Below are 16439 nucleotides of genomic sequence, written 5' to 3'. Positions count from 1 at the left end.
TATATATAGTATGAAAGTAGGCGGTTTCGGACACAGCCCCTGGCATCATAATAGTGAGTTTGCACGTCTAAAACATCTTACATCTTCTCTCCTGTTTGTAGTAGTTTGCATTTGTCATGTTGGTTTCGAGCTTGTAAAAACACACAAAGGCATGGTAATGGCATTATGGGTGGTGTGTTTGATTGGATGATATACAGTGCTTATTATAAAGAGTCGACACATCAGCTGGGCTGTGTGATTTAAGACTCACTTGGGAAGAGATGCTATCTGACTCAAATTCACACAAACCTAGTAGAGCTGCGTACTACTAAGGCTATGTTGTTTACACGATATGAGAAAGTTTACATACACATAACAATGCTGTCAAAGGGATCAGCATTTCCACGGATCCGCAAAGACAAGTAAATACGCTGTACAATGTGTGCCAGGCCAGTAGATGGCGATTTAACCTTGTAAAGAAACACATATGCATTATTCTACAGAGCGATAAATACAATCAATTAACTGCTTCCCTGCCATTGACGAGTTATTTCGTCAATTAAGACAAAACACTTCCCTGCCAATGATGAGTTTTTACGGCAATCCATATTTCCGCTATTAACTACTAGGTGGTGCTCTTACCCAAATTATAAAATACTGAAGCGTCCACTGATCCAAAAACAGTAAAAACTGTTTTGATGATCGTTCTGAATCTGATCTCTAACAAAAGGCCTCTACAAAAATGCAATTATCTTAGCTTTTTGCTCAAAATTTGGTATTTTTAATGAAGCCTACCCATTTTTGAGAAGTAATAAAAATATTAAGTTTGTTCGGTGTATAAGCTAAAAGACGTATAATGAACTTGTATATACTTAGAATGACGGACATAGAATGCATTGCATGTTGCTTGCTTATTTTGTTTTAAAGCATGATCAATGCCAGTCTACATGTCTTTATAACAAGGATCTTGACAGCTATCACACAAGTTTGCAATGCAGATCAAGATGCATTTACTAAACAAGAAAAATGGCATGAGAAATGATGTCTTGTTTTTTGAAAAAAAAAAAACATCTCAAAATTAAGTGATTGTTTTCTCAAAACAAGCAAAATTATCTGCCAATGGGGTAATAAAAATAAGCTTGTTTCTGTTTGAAATTATCTCATTAAGATTATTTTTCATTGGCAGATAATTTTGCTTTGGATTTGTATTGTTTACTTTTTATAAATTATTTATTGTTCTGGCAGCTCAGGTGCACTTTATTTAAAAAAACGTCTATATCTCTTTTTTGTGTTAGTCCATTTTTATTTTATTTTATTATTATTACTTTAACAGCTCAGGGATGTTCAAGGAACAACATGTTTTTGCACTTTCTGAAGATTTCAGTTCTGTTTTTGAATAAAGCGTTGGAAATGAATGCTTTCTATTATCCGATTAATCGATTAGTCGAAAAAATAACCGACAGATTAATCGATTATTAAAATAATCGTTAGTTGCAGCCCTAGTTTATTCCTCCACTAGCGTTAATAAACTCAGTATCTTGAGCAGCATAAACAAAGTCCTGTAGGTCGCCATTGTTGTTTTAGTTAAACTCGTGCATGCCTATAGACCAGTGTTCCCCAAATCTTACCCTGGAGGGCCGGAGCACTACAGAGTTTAGGTCCAACTCTAATCAAACTTACCCACCTGTGATTTTCTAGTGATCATGAAGAGCTTGATTAGCTTGCTCAGGTGTGTTTGATCAGGGTTGGAGCTAAACTCTGCAGTGCTCTGGCCCTCCAGGGTAAGATTTGGGGAACACTGCTATAGACTGACTTTACACATGCGTATGATTATCACAGATTCGCGCTTAGGTTGTATACACGGAGGCAACGAGGCCTCATTGTCAGAAACTTGCACTTTGAAACCCATCTTCAAAAGTTTGCATTTTCGAGACCCTAAAACGCTGCCGTCGTGTAAACAAACAGCCAGACCGTATAAAAACTTCCCAGTTTACGATGTGTGTGTGTGTGTTACATGTGTTCAGCATTAAGATATTTTAGTCATTTAGTAAATGACTCATTATTGAAACCAGAGACACAAAGAATTGTGGGAATTCTGTGTTTTACTTTCTCTCTCCTGTCTTGTGTCTTTTTCACACTCACCTTTTCTTTTCTTACTGTAAGATTCTTTTGTAAAGAGGATTGCGGTGGGCGACAGTAATCTGTCTTATACACTCTTACATTATAGCATCCTGTAGCAAGCAAAAAATCCCTTCAGATCAGAACGGAGAACAAAGAGCGGGTTTAGGCGCTCATCCTCTACCAGCCACATCACAGCACAGAAAAGACACAGACACAAGAACACTGACACATTAATCTCAGAGGATTAAGAGATGAGAAAAAGAGCAGGGCATGAATTATGACAGTAGATCTGCTTTCAACAATTCACCTAAAATCAAACATCTGTAATTATTTATTTACCCTGTGTATCATTTCTGAACCCACATGGTGTTATTATAAAAAAGTAGTACATTTCAATTTTTTGCATTTATGCACTTGACAGACACTTTTATATTTTTAATCAGTATATGGGATTGAACCCATGACCTGTGCTAATGCAAGCAATAGTTATCTCCCATATTCCCATACCCCCACACAACATCTGGTCAAAAATACAAAAAATAGTCCACTCCAAAATTTTTGCAAGATACGCAAGAGTTTTTTTTCCTAAAGAAATTTCGATTTTTTTTTTAAAGGGACACTCCACTTTTTGTGAAAATATGCTCATTTTCTAGCTCCCCTAGAGTTAAACATTTTATTTTTACCGTTTTGGAATCCATTAAGACGATCTCGGGGTCTGGCTATACCACTTTTAGCATAGCTTAGCATAATCCATTGAATCTGATTAGACCATTAGCATCACACTAAAAAATAACCAGAGTTTCAATATTTTTCCTATTTTAAACTTGACTCTTCTGTAGTTACATCGTGTACTAAGACCGACAGAAAATTAAAAGTTGAGATTTTCTAGGCAGGTTAGGAACTATACTCTCATTCTGGCGTAATAATCAAGAACTTTGCTGTCGTAACATGGCTGCAGCAGGCAAAATGATATTATGCAGAAAATCGCAACTTTAATTTTCAACTTGGTAAAAACAAATCAACACAAAATGTCAAAAAATTCTTAAATTAAGATGCCTAACCCTACCCAATAAACACTTTGTTAGGCACTTTATTTCCACTTTTCGAACATTTTCTTGATTTTTATTGAAAATGTATTCATTTTTGAGATATGTGATAGGAAATGGAAGAAGAGTGAGGTCGGCAAAAGGGGGATTCGAACCATGGACATTGCGTCGAAAGCCAGTTTTACAAGCCTTAGGGGTTGTGCACACCCAAACTTTTAATTTTTTTTTTTAATAAATTTTGCTAGTTTTTTTTACTTTAGTGACATTGGTGGGTAGAGCTGCTGTAAATAGTGTTTGCCAACAAAGAACGCTCTTCGCACTTAGTGTAAATAAACAACAAAGACGAGCACAATTTAATTTGTGTATTTGTCTGCTTCCTTACATTTACATTCTCCTGCGTCAGAACAGACAGAAACGAAACCCCTCTAGTGAACATACCATCAAAAGATGCAGCGTAATGTACCTGGAGCAACATATTTTAGGTTATGCAGCAATGTAGGCAGAGCTACGTATGGCGAGTCAGCCTGGATGGTTAAAATTTCTGCTACAGAAAACCCAAAATCTGAAGATGGATAAATAATGACAACATTTTCATTTTTGAAAGTGTCTTCAATGCATGATGAAAGTATTTTGTGATGACGCTCTCACATACGGCACTTGCCGCTCACGAAAACTTGTTTTTCTGTGAGTTTGTTTTAAGCGTACGGAGGGACAGCTTGGCATCTGTTTTAATCTTTGGAGATCACCTCATGACAGACCACCTCATCTTTGTCTTTGTTACACATTTTGGTTGATGCTTCCTTTATTGCCTGCACATGCTTTTGTTTTTATTCCAGCCTCTGGATCCTCAAGCGCCCTAATCTCAAGCTTTAATTGGACGTGTCTTTTCCTGTCCCTGCCTCTCAGATCTTGCTTGTTATCATTTTCTCTTTTCAGAGCGGCATTATTTTTGACATGAGGAATTTTTGGCCACGTGGTCTTCATAGAAAGGGAATCTGCAAATTGTTTATGCTCATGTGCATGTGCTTGCATGTGTATAAGTCATACATTATCATTAAAATACATTAGGTAGTGAAATCTATAAAAAAATATATCATAACAAAGGTCAAATGACGGGCAGCAGCGGCTGCCAAACATAAAACGTAAAATAGTAAAATAAAAAAAGTACAATTTCTTAATTCTTATAAAGTCCGAAAAAAATAATTGTATAGATTTTTTCTTTAAAGGTTCTGCAGCCATATACTGTTATTTAACGTATTTTCCCCAGATTATTATGATCAAAATTTTTAAATAAAGTGACCAATAAAAGATAAAGTAAAAAGACATGATTGTCTCTGCATTTTACCCATCCACCGCAAGTCATGAACACACACAAACCACACACAGACACAAATACTGGGCAACTATCACTGCATCACCAAAACACTTCAGTCACTTTCTGCCAGCTGTGGGAATCGAGCCAACAACCTCTTTCTAACAATATGTCATGACGCTTGGACAGCATAAATCAGAGAACTTTGTTCACTTTTACCTCCAGAGTGTGTGTGAGCTTTCTAGCACCTTTATTTATAGGCTTCTTGCCATGTCTTGACATTTTATGTTATTTAAGGCACACTTATTGTGCACTTATACCTGAACTCAACATTTTGAATTCACAATGAGCTTGCATATTACTCACAATGAGAGAAACTCACAGTATGAGAATGGTGTGATGTCCCTGTGATAATCGCATGATTTCACGTGTTTACTGGGTTTTGCATCTTTCTGTGATAATTAAAGGAACTGTAAGAAATGTATATCAATGAATCATAAAATGGCCCTGATATGTCACTAGACATTAAGAAATCATTTTCATTTCAAATACTTATATCACTGACAACAGTAGTATGGCCAGGGTATTGTCATTTAAAAAAGCAAATGAGCTGATGAAATTCAAACACTGATCACAATGATGGTGGTTTGTTGCAATTAAAAGTCAATTGTGCTTTTCTCTGCACTAAATGGCAGTGCTGTGGTTGGATAGTGCAGATTAAGGGATGATATTATTATAATAATTAAAAAACCAATTTTTTCATGTGCTTGTAGAGAATGGTTTAGCAAAACTAAGTTACTGGTTTGATCTTTATCACATTTTCTGGGTTGATAAAAGCACTGGGTACCCAGTTATAGCACTTAAACATGGAACAAGTCAGATTTTCATGATATGTCCCCTTTAAGTTTGGTTGGGTTTTTGTCAAATTTTTTGTTAAATGAACTCAGATTTACAAGTCATTTGAACATACTATTATTTATCTTGACTAGAGATGAGTTGTTATAACTTATAAAATGAAGTTGACTTATTTCAACTAGCCTATATTTTATAAGTTGTAGCTACTCATCTCTTGTCAAGATAAATAATAGTATGTTAAAATAACCTGTAAATCCGAGTTGATTAAACAAAAAATTTAAGGCAGCAAAGATTTTTTATATTGTGTACTAATGCAGTAAATCCCTTAAGGATTTAGGCAAACTCTTAACCCTAAGCATGTTGCATAATATATTTGTGCTGTGGACATGAATGATGCCTGAAATATTGCTACTTGTAGAGGTGGGACAATCAAAGTGGTAGCATATTCAATATGTAGATATAACAGTATGACAGAAACGTTGGGTTTGGACTTTTTTGACTTTGGGCAGTAAGCAACCACCTAGAAACCAATCAGAAAAACTTAGTAAACCATAAAGCAACGCCCTGACTGTTTTTGATAGTATGAGCCACACTTAAAGCTATACACACTCTATAAACACACACCTGTAACTGCGCATGTTAAGTTTCTACATAGTTTGACAACTACTTTGTTTCATATCCTGTCTAAAAACTCCTCTTACCTGTGGTAAAGTAAAATCATATTAAATATTAATATGCAGAGTTATATATTTGCTCATGTGGAAATAGCAGTGTAATAAGCAGGCTAATCTACATCTAGCCAGTTGTTATCACAAATAAATCCCTTAAGGATTTTATTTTCACCCTGTGGAGATTTATTCCGCAAAACAACCGGGTGACTGTTCATCATGCCTTACGTAATGCAGCCTTTCATAGCTATTTACTTTTTCTCACCTTCATAACAATAATATTAGTACTAACCACAACTATCGTCACTCACACCCTAACCTGTATTTTCAAAACTGGCCTAGCCATTGATTTTCCAAAACGTCTGCTACTTAAAATCAGAACAGCACACCCATACCAGAACCTGCAGGGTATGGTGGAGAAACGATGTGACCAAGCCCAGATTGGCATGGCTCTCTTCATATAAACACATGCACACTCATATGCTACTCGGAGAGGTATTCACATGCTTCCTGACTTAAAGGAGGAGCAGACCAGTGAACACAGAAACACACTGTTCAGGTTTAAAACAGAGCATGTAGCAGACTTAAGGTGGGTCAACTGGTAATCACTAAAGAAAGCAGGTGATCGTACTGGGATGAATGGAGGTTCAGAAAAGGGGAAGAGGTAGGAGGAATTATGTTCTACTAAAATAAAACGGGCAAATTTGGTAACATTGAGGATACGTCAGTGCCATTTTTTAACCGAGTGGGCTAGATGTGTGCGTTTATAGAACAAAACAGAAATGAGGGAGGAACAGAAAGATGTGAAACTGGTCCACCCAAACATACTGATGCTTTTTTTATTGTCTTTTTTTACTGCCCTAGTAAACAATTGTATTGTTGAGATGTCTGGCACAGGATATATTCTGGAAAACATTGCAGTGTCATTTAATGAATAATATTTGTGTATAAATGAGAGGTGTGATACGACTTTCTCTTTCTTGGCTTATCTATGGAGGCAACTGTTATTAAGCCATTTGTTGGTTGGTGCCCCCAAAACTGTTTGTTTAAGTATCCCGACCAGCCAGACATGGCAAATGGTGTTATTTTAATACACTGGATGCACCGACAGCAGATGGTTGAGTGTTTGGTAAAGGTATTTCAGGTGGCACTTTACTTAAAGGGGTGTTCATGGGACTGACATGACACGTGAACGTGACACATCATTTTGTGCACATTGATGACGGCTGTCGTTAAGTGTCATTCGTTCAATTATCATTTTTAATGCAAAGATGACATTGTATGAGATTTCTTTGTTATGACAACTTGACATTAACCAATACATCATAACTTGTCCTGACCACTTTTTTACCAGTGATACAAATTTGGCATTTAAATGTTATTAAGTGTTAATACTCTGTCATATAGTTTTATAACAGTGTCATGAATATTTTTCTTGACCTCAACAACAGTGGTACAAATTTGTCATTAAGTGTTAATACTTTGTCAAATAGTTTTATAACAGCATCATGAACATTCTTTGGTTCATAATGATTTTTTAAGGTTCCTCCAGGTGTTTAAAAATGAAATCAATCATCCAATAATAATAATAATAATTAAAATTGATAAAATTATATTTTATTGCATTTGGAAACCCATTCACCTAAAATTAAATGGAAACAGTACAATAATGGGTTAAGCCAGCATTGGGTCCATATCGCTGGAAAACAGTTAATTCAATTAATTAATTTAATTAATTAAATGGTTTTGTCAGTTTTTTCTTCTATGTCAGAAAATTTCAGAACCCTCTGTGTGTATTGTGCACATACATAAAGTTAAGTATAATCTTGTTATACTTGTGTCTTTCACAATTTTTTAGGGTATTTAAAATGATTTGACATAGTATTAACACTTCAACTTATTAAGTTCAATTTGTACCACTGTAGCTGAGGTCAAGAAAAAGTTTCATGTTATAAAACTATTTGACAGAGTATTAACACTTAATGACATAAATTACATAATGGAACATATGACACTTAATGACAGTTGTCATAAATGTGCATAAATCTCCTTCATCATGTCATGATTATGAAGGTGTCGTGTCAGTTTTATGCCCACCCCTTCAAGTAAAGTGTTACAGAAATGAATTGCTGAAACATGTTACAAAAACTGTGTAGTACTGAATTGTTACACCATTAAACAGTTTTTCACCATTTATAAGTTCAGCATTATTTGGGTGATGCTAAAACGGTGGCTCGATGACGCAATGGAGGCTTGGCGGTTAATAACGCATTTTTCTCTAATGTGACAAACTTAGATCACATATTTGGAGCCAGCGTTCTGCCATTTTAGATCATAGACAACTTACAGTGTTTTTTACATTTAAACGTGACTTATCAGTCTCTAAATAGGCTGACATTTTTTTAATAGTTTGTCCTCACAAACGCATCACTCCTCCCATAAATGTTGCGTCTGAAAGAAAAACTCCTACGAATGCATATGCAATAAGATCTGTCACAGTGTCTGCACATTCACAGTGTCTGTCGTTTTTCACAGCGTGTCTAAGGTAAATCCTGACAGTAGTTTTTAACGCCAAAAGATGTTAGTTAAAAGTCCACTGTGTAGATTTTATAGGCATCTAGTGGTGAGATTGCGAATTGCAACCAACAGCTTGGTCCACAGCTCACCCCTCCCTTTCCAAAAGCATAGAGAAGCTACGGTAGCTTTCACAGGACAAACATGCCGTCATCTGAGACAACGTTGTGATGAAATGCGCTCTGTAAAGCAGTTTGTCCTTTTAGAAACATGGGGCGCTAAATGGAGATTTCCATGTAAGGGAACCCTTGCTGTATGTAGATAAAAGTGGCTCATTCTAAGGTAATAAGGACAATACAGTTCATTTTGTAAGGTCTTTATACACCACTAATAATATAGTAATGTGTATTACATTGCATTTCTGTCAAGAGATCTTCCTAAAAGTTACACAATGCACCTTTAATCTAGCCCTAAATGTGTTCAGCTATAAAAAGGAAGTCATACTGTATACTAGTCTATGGCATTAAGATCACTTTCATTTTAAGGTGAATAGACAAACGTATTGGAAATATCAGACTACATCACAAAATCTGTGATAGACAATACAATTGTTTGAAGCCTCTTATGGTTTTGAGAGTGTGCCACTAAATTATTCATCCAGTCGCACATGTGCGACCTTTTTTTATTATTTTAAACAGCACATTGTACTTTCTAAATCTATCATCAAAGTATTTATTAGTAATACAGTGTATTACTTAGTAGAAATGTGAACATTTGGTTAGCATGTTGATTTACGGTATGTGCCCCTAAATTTTCTGGTTGCGCCCCTAAAATTTTCAGTTGGGGTCACTGTGCTCCTAGTGAAAAAAGTTAGGCTGGAGCCCTGGGTAGTATTGGTTGAAGTCATGTATATTTATTGCGTATTTGCTCTAGTCTGTAACTAATAAATGCAATAACAAGGGTCATTCAGTTCATGAATGCCTCTCACATAGGACCCACATGTTTTAGCTGTCTGTGTTTATGCCCGTCTGAATACTTTCCATATTTTCCTCCTCTACTTGATGGCAAATAGCCATGGGAAATACACGTTTTCACCATGGTACCACTTTCACTGAGAAAAAGACAGAAATGAAAAGGGAGACAGATTCATAACATTAACCCAATATATATGTCACCATTTGTCAAGCATGTACTGTGTCATTCAAGTTTATTTTTATGGTCCTTTTCACAATTTTGGGTTGTTGCAAAGCGTGTACAAAAAAAAGTAAATATAGAAATAGTGATAATAATATATAATAATAATAATAATAATAATAATAATAAACACGGAAAAAGTTAAGAGAAAAGTTTAGTTTTTCTACATCTATCATTTCTATATAATTATAAAAACATAAAAAAAGAGATAAAATACATAGTTATATTATGACTTGCATTATTTATTAAATAAAAAATCAGAATAGAATATACAATTTTCGACTAAAATATAATTTTTAAACTTAAGGCTAGTGGCTATTTTACAAAATGTATAAACCCTTCGATGATGGTCTCAACTTTTTTTTCAATATGGAAAGACAGGAAAGTAAAAATTGTTTGGATTAAACCATTTCCTGGAGTCAACTTAAGAGCTATTTTGTCTACAAAACTAAGTGCGAAATTTAGTCTAGCGACAACACAATACTAAGCTAAGTACATCATTTAAAATGTTTGTTTGACATCCATATACATCAGTCATAAATCTGCCATAAAAGTCTGTAGCAGCCCACGCTAGTTCACAGTGAAATCTAATCCGTTAGCTATTCTTTATAAGGTATAAACAACAGAAAACCCAACGCTAACCACCTTGTTTTTGTTACTCGACTGTTTTATCCACCTCATGGTTTCAGAAAACATCTCTTCTCTTCCTCTCATCCTGTCACTATTTCATCCACGCTAATTCAAACGCCCTGCCTGCAAACCCAATTTGACTCTCCGTGACCAAATTGAGTTAGCTCACATTTCAAACAGGTCTTAACTTTAGTTTTCTCTTCCTTCAAATTCGCCAGCTTCAAATGTGTTTTCTTCCTCAGATGTTGTGACAGAGTTAACAGAGAGCTCAATATATGAAACTGAACACTGCGACTGCCAAATCCATTCACCCACCAAGGCTCAGTGATGCCTTGAGCCGAACGAGTGTCGTGTACTGTGTTTGTCAAATGTAGTGAGCGATCTGGGTCAGATAAGGGTGTATGAGAGCCGCCACATGGAATGCGGAGTATTTTTGGCTCATATTCCCGACATCATGTCAATAAGGTCAGTCTGGAGGTCAGCGGTCAAAAGTTTTGACCTGCTGAGTTGAGATGAAACAGGAATAGTCTCATGTTCGGCCACACACACACCCTCTCTCTCCATATGCTTGTTTATGTGTTATTCAGTGTACTCTATAATTTACACACTTACACGCCTTCACAAATAATGTTCTTTATATTTGCAACATTCCTTAACCAGAGAATGCCGAAGTCTCTTTGGATTCCATGCTTGACTTTCCCATGACAAATCCTGTAAGACTCCACCCCCTTTTTCCAGCCTTCTCTCTCTTGCTCTCACAAATAGATCTGTGATCCTATGTATATATATTATTAGGACCACCTGTTCTCATTAATACAATGGTGGAATGATGTGGGGGATGTTTTCTTGGCACACTTTAGGCCCCTTAATGCCAATTGGGCATCGTTTAAATGCCACAGCCTACCTGAGCATTGTTTCTGACCATGTCCATCCCTTTATGACCACCATGTACTGTCATCAGTATTAAACATGTTCCCGTTTTATATTTACCTCTTATTCAAGAATCACACGATACCCGCATGTAATAGCATGGCATTGGCAAAACGCATAATTAAGAAAATGAGGGCACACACTGTACATTCTGCAAGCGGGTTCATGTGTAATGTGTCAACATACATAAAGCAATTACATAGTGTTGTGCCATTCAAAAGTTGTTTCCGTTGCTCATATCTGTAAACTTCTTAAGAACAACCTTCTTCAACCACACTTTGACTCTTTGAACATTCATCCAGAGATTAAGCTGGACTTGACAATAGACACTGTGTGCACAGTGGAGTTAATTGGGCTACTGTTTCCGTGAGTTTTATTTTTTTGTGGGTTAAAGATGTAAGGATTTTGTTCATTATTTGATAGTTAGGCTTTGCATGGTCACTTGGATGCTTTTGGGATTGTTTTGAATGGCCAAGGATCTGGCAACCCTTGCGGTGCACTTGTGCAGAAGTTTGGTTCGGGTTAATTTGCAATTGGATTGAAGTCGCATTGACAAAAATTGTTGCATGTAAACATAGCCAGTGTTTTCATAGTGTTTTCTTTGGTGAAATAAAAACAAATGACTGTGTATTCAGTTTTTCATAATACATTATTATTTATAGGAGTGTTGTATTCTATAATATCAATATTATTACCTAAATATTATTATTCAGCACAACCACGCAAATCGCTAGTATGATGCTGCTTAAGTATATATAATCCACATGCACACACATTCGAAGCACGATTTGAAAACGTAAGGGATTACAAAATATTTTCCATGCTCTCAAATGTGGATAAGTATACCAACAAGAGGGTGGGCCGGTGTGTTACATGCATTCGCGACGTGTAATTGGGGAGAATAGAGAAGGGTGGAGATGTGGTGCGAATTTTTAGCCTTGTGAAGCAAACTGCACATTTTTGTCTATGTGACTAAAAGAGCAGAACAGGATAACAGCCAGAGAGAGAGAAAGAGAGAGAGAGAGAGAGAGAGAGAGAGAACAAAGGCACATGTGACTGGTTTGCCCCCTCACACTCGCCCACTGAGTATCAGTGTGTGTTTGTTCATCCGACTCTGAGCTCCATTGAAAGGTTAAACTCAGACAGTTTACTCTGACCCTGTAGTAAAAATGCTTATGCTGCACCACATATTCCCCATACATATTTTTATACTCATGTTTAAAAACAATTAGTACTCCCTTTCATTTAAACTATTAAAATTGGAATATGTTTCTATCATTGCAAAAAGTACAAAGCTTATTATAGAAATAATGCAAAGGAATCCAGTGGGTTAATATGTGACCCTGGACCACAGATCTAGTCATAAGGGTACATTGGGGAAATTGAGATTTATACATCACCTTTCCATTGATGTATGTTTTGTTAGGATAGTACGATATTTAGTCTAGATTCAACTATTTGAAAATTTTGAGGGTGCATAAAAATAAGAATATTGAAAAAAACACCTTTAAATTTGTCCTAATGAACAAATTACTACTGATAAATTAATGTTTATATATTTACCATAGGAGATGTACAAAATATCTTGATGGAACATCATCTTTACTTAAATGGGTGGTTCAATGGTATTTCATGCATTCTGATTTATTAACACAGTTATAGAGTTGTTTTCTCATGCTGAACGTAGGCAAAGTGTCAAAAAAGCAGTTGGGCGTGTCACAGAGTATTTCTGTGCCGAATGCACTTTGCCAGGGTTCATACAAGTTTCGGAAAGTTTTTTTTCGATTACGGGTCCAGCTGACGTTTCAGGGGTTTTTATATGTATCACTTCTTTTTATGGGCACTTCCCCTGGAAAACCCCGCCCACCAGTCAATCAGCAGGAGACGCTAGAACTTACAAACATCTTATCCCATGACACAGCTTTGTTTAATTTCAAAACTCAACAATGGCACGAAAGAAGAAGTGTGTTTGTGGATGTAAGGAGAAGAAATCCAGCCTTATGGAAACAATGGATATAGTTTATTATCTGGGGTAGCAGCGGAGTTTTGCGTGTGTGTTTGATATGGTGGATTTTCCCAACCGGGTCATGAGTTGCATGTGTAAGTAAGATTTCTGGCTTATGTTGGAAATAGGCGCGTGCATATTATATAAATGACACGAACATGTAGTGAATCATAAGTTATAAGAGTTGTATAGTGTTGCATGACTTGTACTCGCTCCGCACGTGGTAGGAACTCCTCCTTCATTTTTTCGTACGTTATCAGAAAGAATCGGTAAAGCTAATCTTTCTTTTATAAATCTGATTAAACTAAAGACTCTTTGGAGATATAAAGGATGTAATACTACTCTAAAGGTACTCCAGATTAACATCAGAAATGCAGAAACAGTGTGTTACGTGGGCTTTAATATCCTAATGATTTTTTGCATTAAAAGAAAATCATAATTTTGACCCATGCAATGTACTGTATTATTGGCTATTGCTACTAATATACCCATGCAACTTATGACTGGTTTTGTGTTCTAGGATCACATATGCCTTCTAAAGCAAAACAATATGTTTGTGAGAGAAAACAATATTTTGAGCTTATTTAGTGTAATTGAAACCAAAACAAACGCAAATTAGCATTTAATTCCAATATGGTTGCATGTGGTTAACTTTGGCTCTTGCGTGTCTGGTTGTCATGTGAAATTTTGTCATGAACCAATTATTAATGTCTTCTGTTTTTAGTTTTATTTTATTTTTTACTTTTTGTTCTTCAAAATGTCTTTAATGCCTGTTTTTCTGTAATGATGTTTTGTATATGTTCTCTAATAAAGCTTTGGGGAAAAATAAGACGGAAAAAAGATAAAAAAAAATGAACCAATTATATTTGAAGTTAACAATGTGCCGCCTAGAGATGAAACAGCATGAAAATTTCACGGTTATAGTGACCAAAATCGCCACAGTTATCAATATTATCGTGATTTATTGAACAATTTATAGAAATTGAAAATTTATTTTACAAGTAAGTGCACTTTTGTTTGCATAAATATCAAATAAATAACATTAACATGAATCATGGCACATCATTTGGGGTCGTGAGATAAATGTTCATCTAGTTCAGATAAAACACAAGTGAGTAAATCAGATTTTCATATAAACACAGAACATACCAGCAAGTTATCTGTCTGCGTATGTTGTGAGAAATCGGGTGTAATTTTCAGTCCCTCCAGAAAAACGCGATTGTGCGATCGCGCGATATATTGCATAATCAGCCAAAGTCCGCATATATATGCGGGGCTGCATTTTTTCCAAATACGACACCACATTTATTACATATTTCCGCGCACAAAATATGCGGGGCTTGCATGATTTTATAATCTCCGCATTTTTGTAGCAAAAAGTCACATATATATTAGCAGAAAGTTGAAAAAAGTTGCATTTACTTCCCAAAAGCGCAGCCGTGTCCTCTATTGCCATGGGAACGTTATGAAGTGACGTGATTATGTGACGTGAACATCATTGCAGTTTTTGCAAGTTCCGCAATTTTCGCAAATTCCCGCAATTCCATCGCATAAATTGCATAAATATCCTGCATATTCCATCACATTTTTTAAGAAAACGTGCCGCAAAATCGAGGATTTTTGCCCGCAACAATCACAAAAAAACTCCGCGTTTTTCTGAAAGGACTGACTTTTGCCGCTTTTCCATTGCATAGCGCCACACGGTTTAGTTTGGGTCGGGTTGGATCAGCTTACTTTTTGGGGCTTTTCCACAGGATGCAGTACGTAGTACCCGATACTTTTTTTAGTACTACTAAATCGGTTGGGGTTCCAAGCGACCCGAGCTGATACCAAAACGTGATGCGAAAACACTGTAGATCACTGATTGGTCTGAGAGAATCGTCACTACCAGCGCCATCGCTATAATGTTAACGATTAGCTTTACCTTCATGCTAGCTTGCGCTGTCTCGAGCAAACATGTTGTCATCTGTGCTTTGCTGTTAGTTCCCAAACTCTCTTTTAGCGATGAAAAACATCTACAGGTTGAGAATCAGGAACACCATAACAATTTTTTTCCAGACTTGCAGTTTGTGGCGGAACATTCGCGACTGACGCCACGGGTGTTTGTACAGAAACTGTCATGCGAGACAGAGGTAGTGATAAACGTGATGTGCAAACATCTATTGAGGTTGTCAATTTTAATTTTGTGGCGGACTGAGAAACAAATGAATGTATGGGAATGTACAATGACGCTCTCACTTGTATGATGTCACAGCAGCGCAAATATAACGACACGCCTATAATCCCTCCCACTCTAAAGTGTTACTAAACTCAATGGAAAAGCTAACCAAGCAAAAGTGAGGTGAGCTGACCCGACCTGACCCAAACAAATCGTGGGATACTATGCAATGGAAAAGCTCCATAAATGATCCAGAAGTAAGCAGCATGACACCTGCGCTCACAGCAATCGCAGAATAAACAAACAGAGTAAAAATTAGCTGTAAACTCATCATATAATGGAAAATTAAAAGAAAAAATGGATCTGTTTAAAAAAATATTATGTTTATTTGTGACATTACAACTAGATTTTCCTAAATGTGAACATTTTTAAGATTTAAAGTCCGTCATTGAAACACTGTCGCACAAACACATAATTTTAAATAAATGACGCGGTAATACTAACCGTTGGACATTTTAATTCCGGTTAACCATTAAACCGGTAATTGTTACATCTCTAGTGCCGCCATATTTCAATTCAACACTAATTGCATTAGAACTTAATATAAAATTGATTGTGTTTAACTTTAAAATGATATACATCTGGGATGAAATGAGGGTGAGTAAACTGTAAAAGAATGATCATTTTGGGGTAAATTATTACTTTAATTAAAGTGCAAGTTCTGGATGTCTGATCAAAGTTGTCTGATCAGTTTTACTGGCCTATCAGCTTTTGAGCTCCCTACAGTTGGACTTTGACAGCTGATTGGTCAATGAAAGAGTAAACACCTAAAAAATAAAGATCAAATCATTATTTGCCCCCTTTTTGAGAAGGTTCAAGGGTTTAATATCTGAAATACATTGCAAAAGTGGTATTTGCTATTAAAAAGGGTTGAGGTTTGGCTGGTTAGCCCATGCGGTTTGATACTGCAACTTTAACATCCCTGGTAATAGGAAGCATATTTTTCCAACTTTCTCCAACTGAAATA

The 16439-nt window shown here is 36.1% G+C and overlaps 1 protein-coding gene across 4 annotated transcripts in view; it reads left to right on the top strand.

Moving 5' to 3' along the window:
* The window catches only part of arhgap46b (Rho GTPase activating protein 46b), a 96715-nt gene that overhangs the window by 45641 nt on the left and 34635 nt on the right, over positions 1-16439 (top strand). Inside the window, exon 1 of one of the 4 annotated variants that reach the window (XM_055187938.2) lies at positions 6602-6645. The exons of the other annotated variants lie outside the window; for them this stretch is intronic. Within the exon in view, the coding sequence (XP_055043913.2) occupies positions 6617-6645 (29 nt within the window). The 5' untranslated portion in view covers positions 6602-6616. Of the gene's footprint in view, positions 1-6601; positions 6646-16439 lie in introns of those variants that run through there. 4 annotated transcript variants of the gene reach the window in all.

The sequence above is a fragment of the Misgurnus anguillicaudatus genome, chromosome 13 (genome assembly GCF_027580225.2).
Source record: "Misgurnus anguillicaudatus chromosome 13, ASM2758022v2, whole genome shotgun sequence".
Lineage (NCBI taxonomy): Eukaryota > Metazoa > Chordata > Actinopteri > Cypriniformes > Cobitidae > Misgurnus > Misgurnus anguillicaudatus.
Note: the sequence above shows the minus strand (reverse complement) of the source record. Positions and strands in the feature narration are given on the sequence as shown.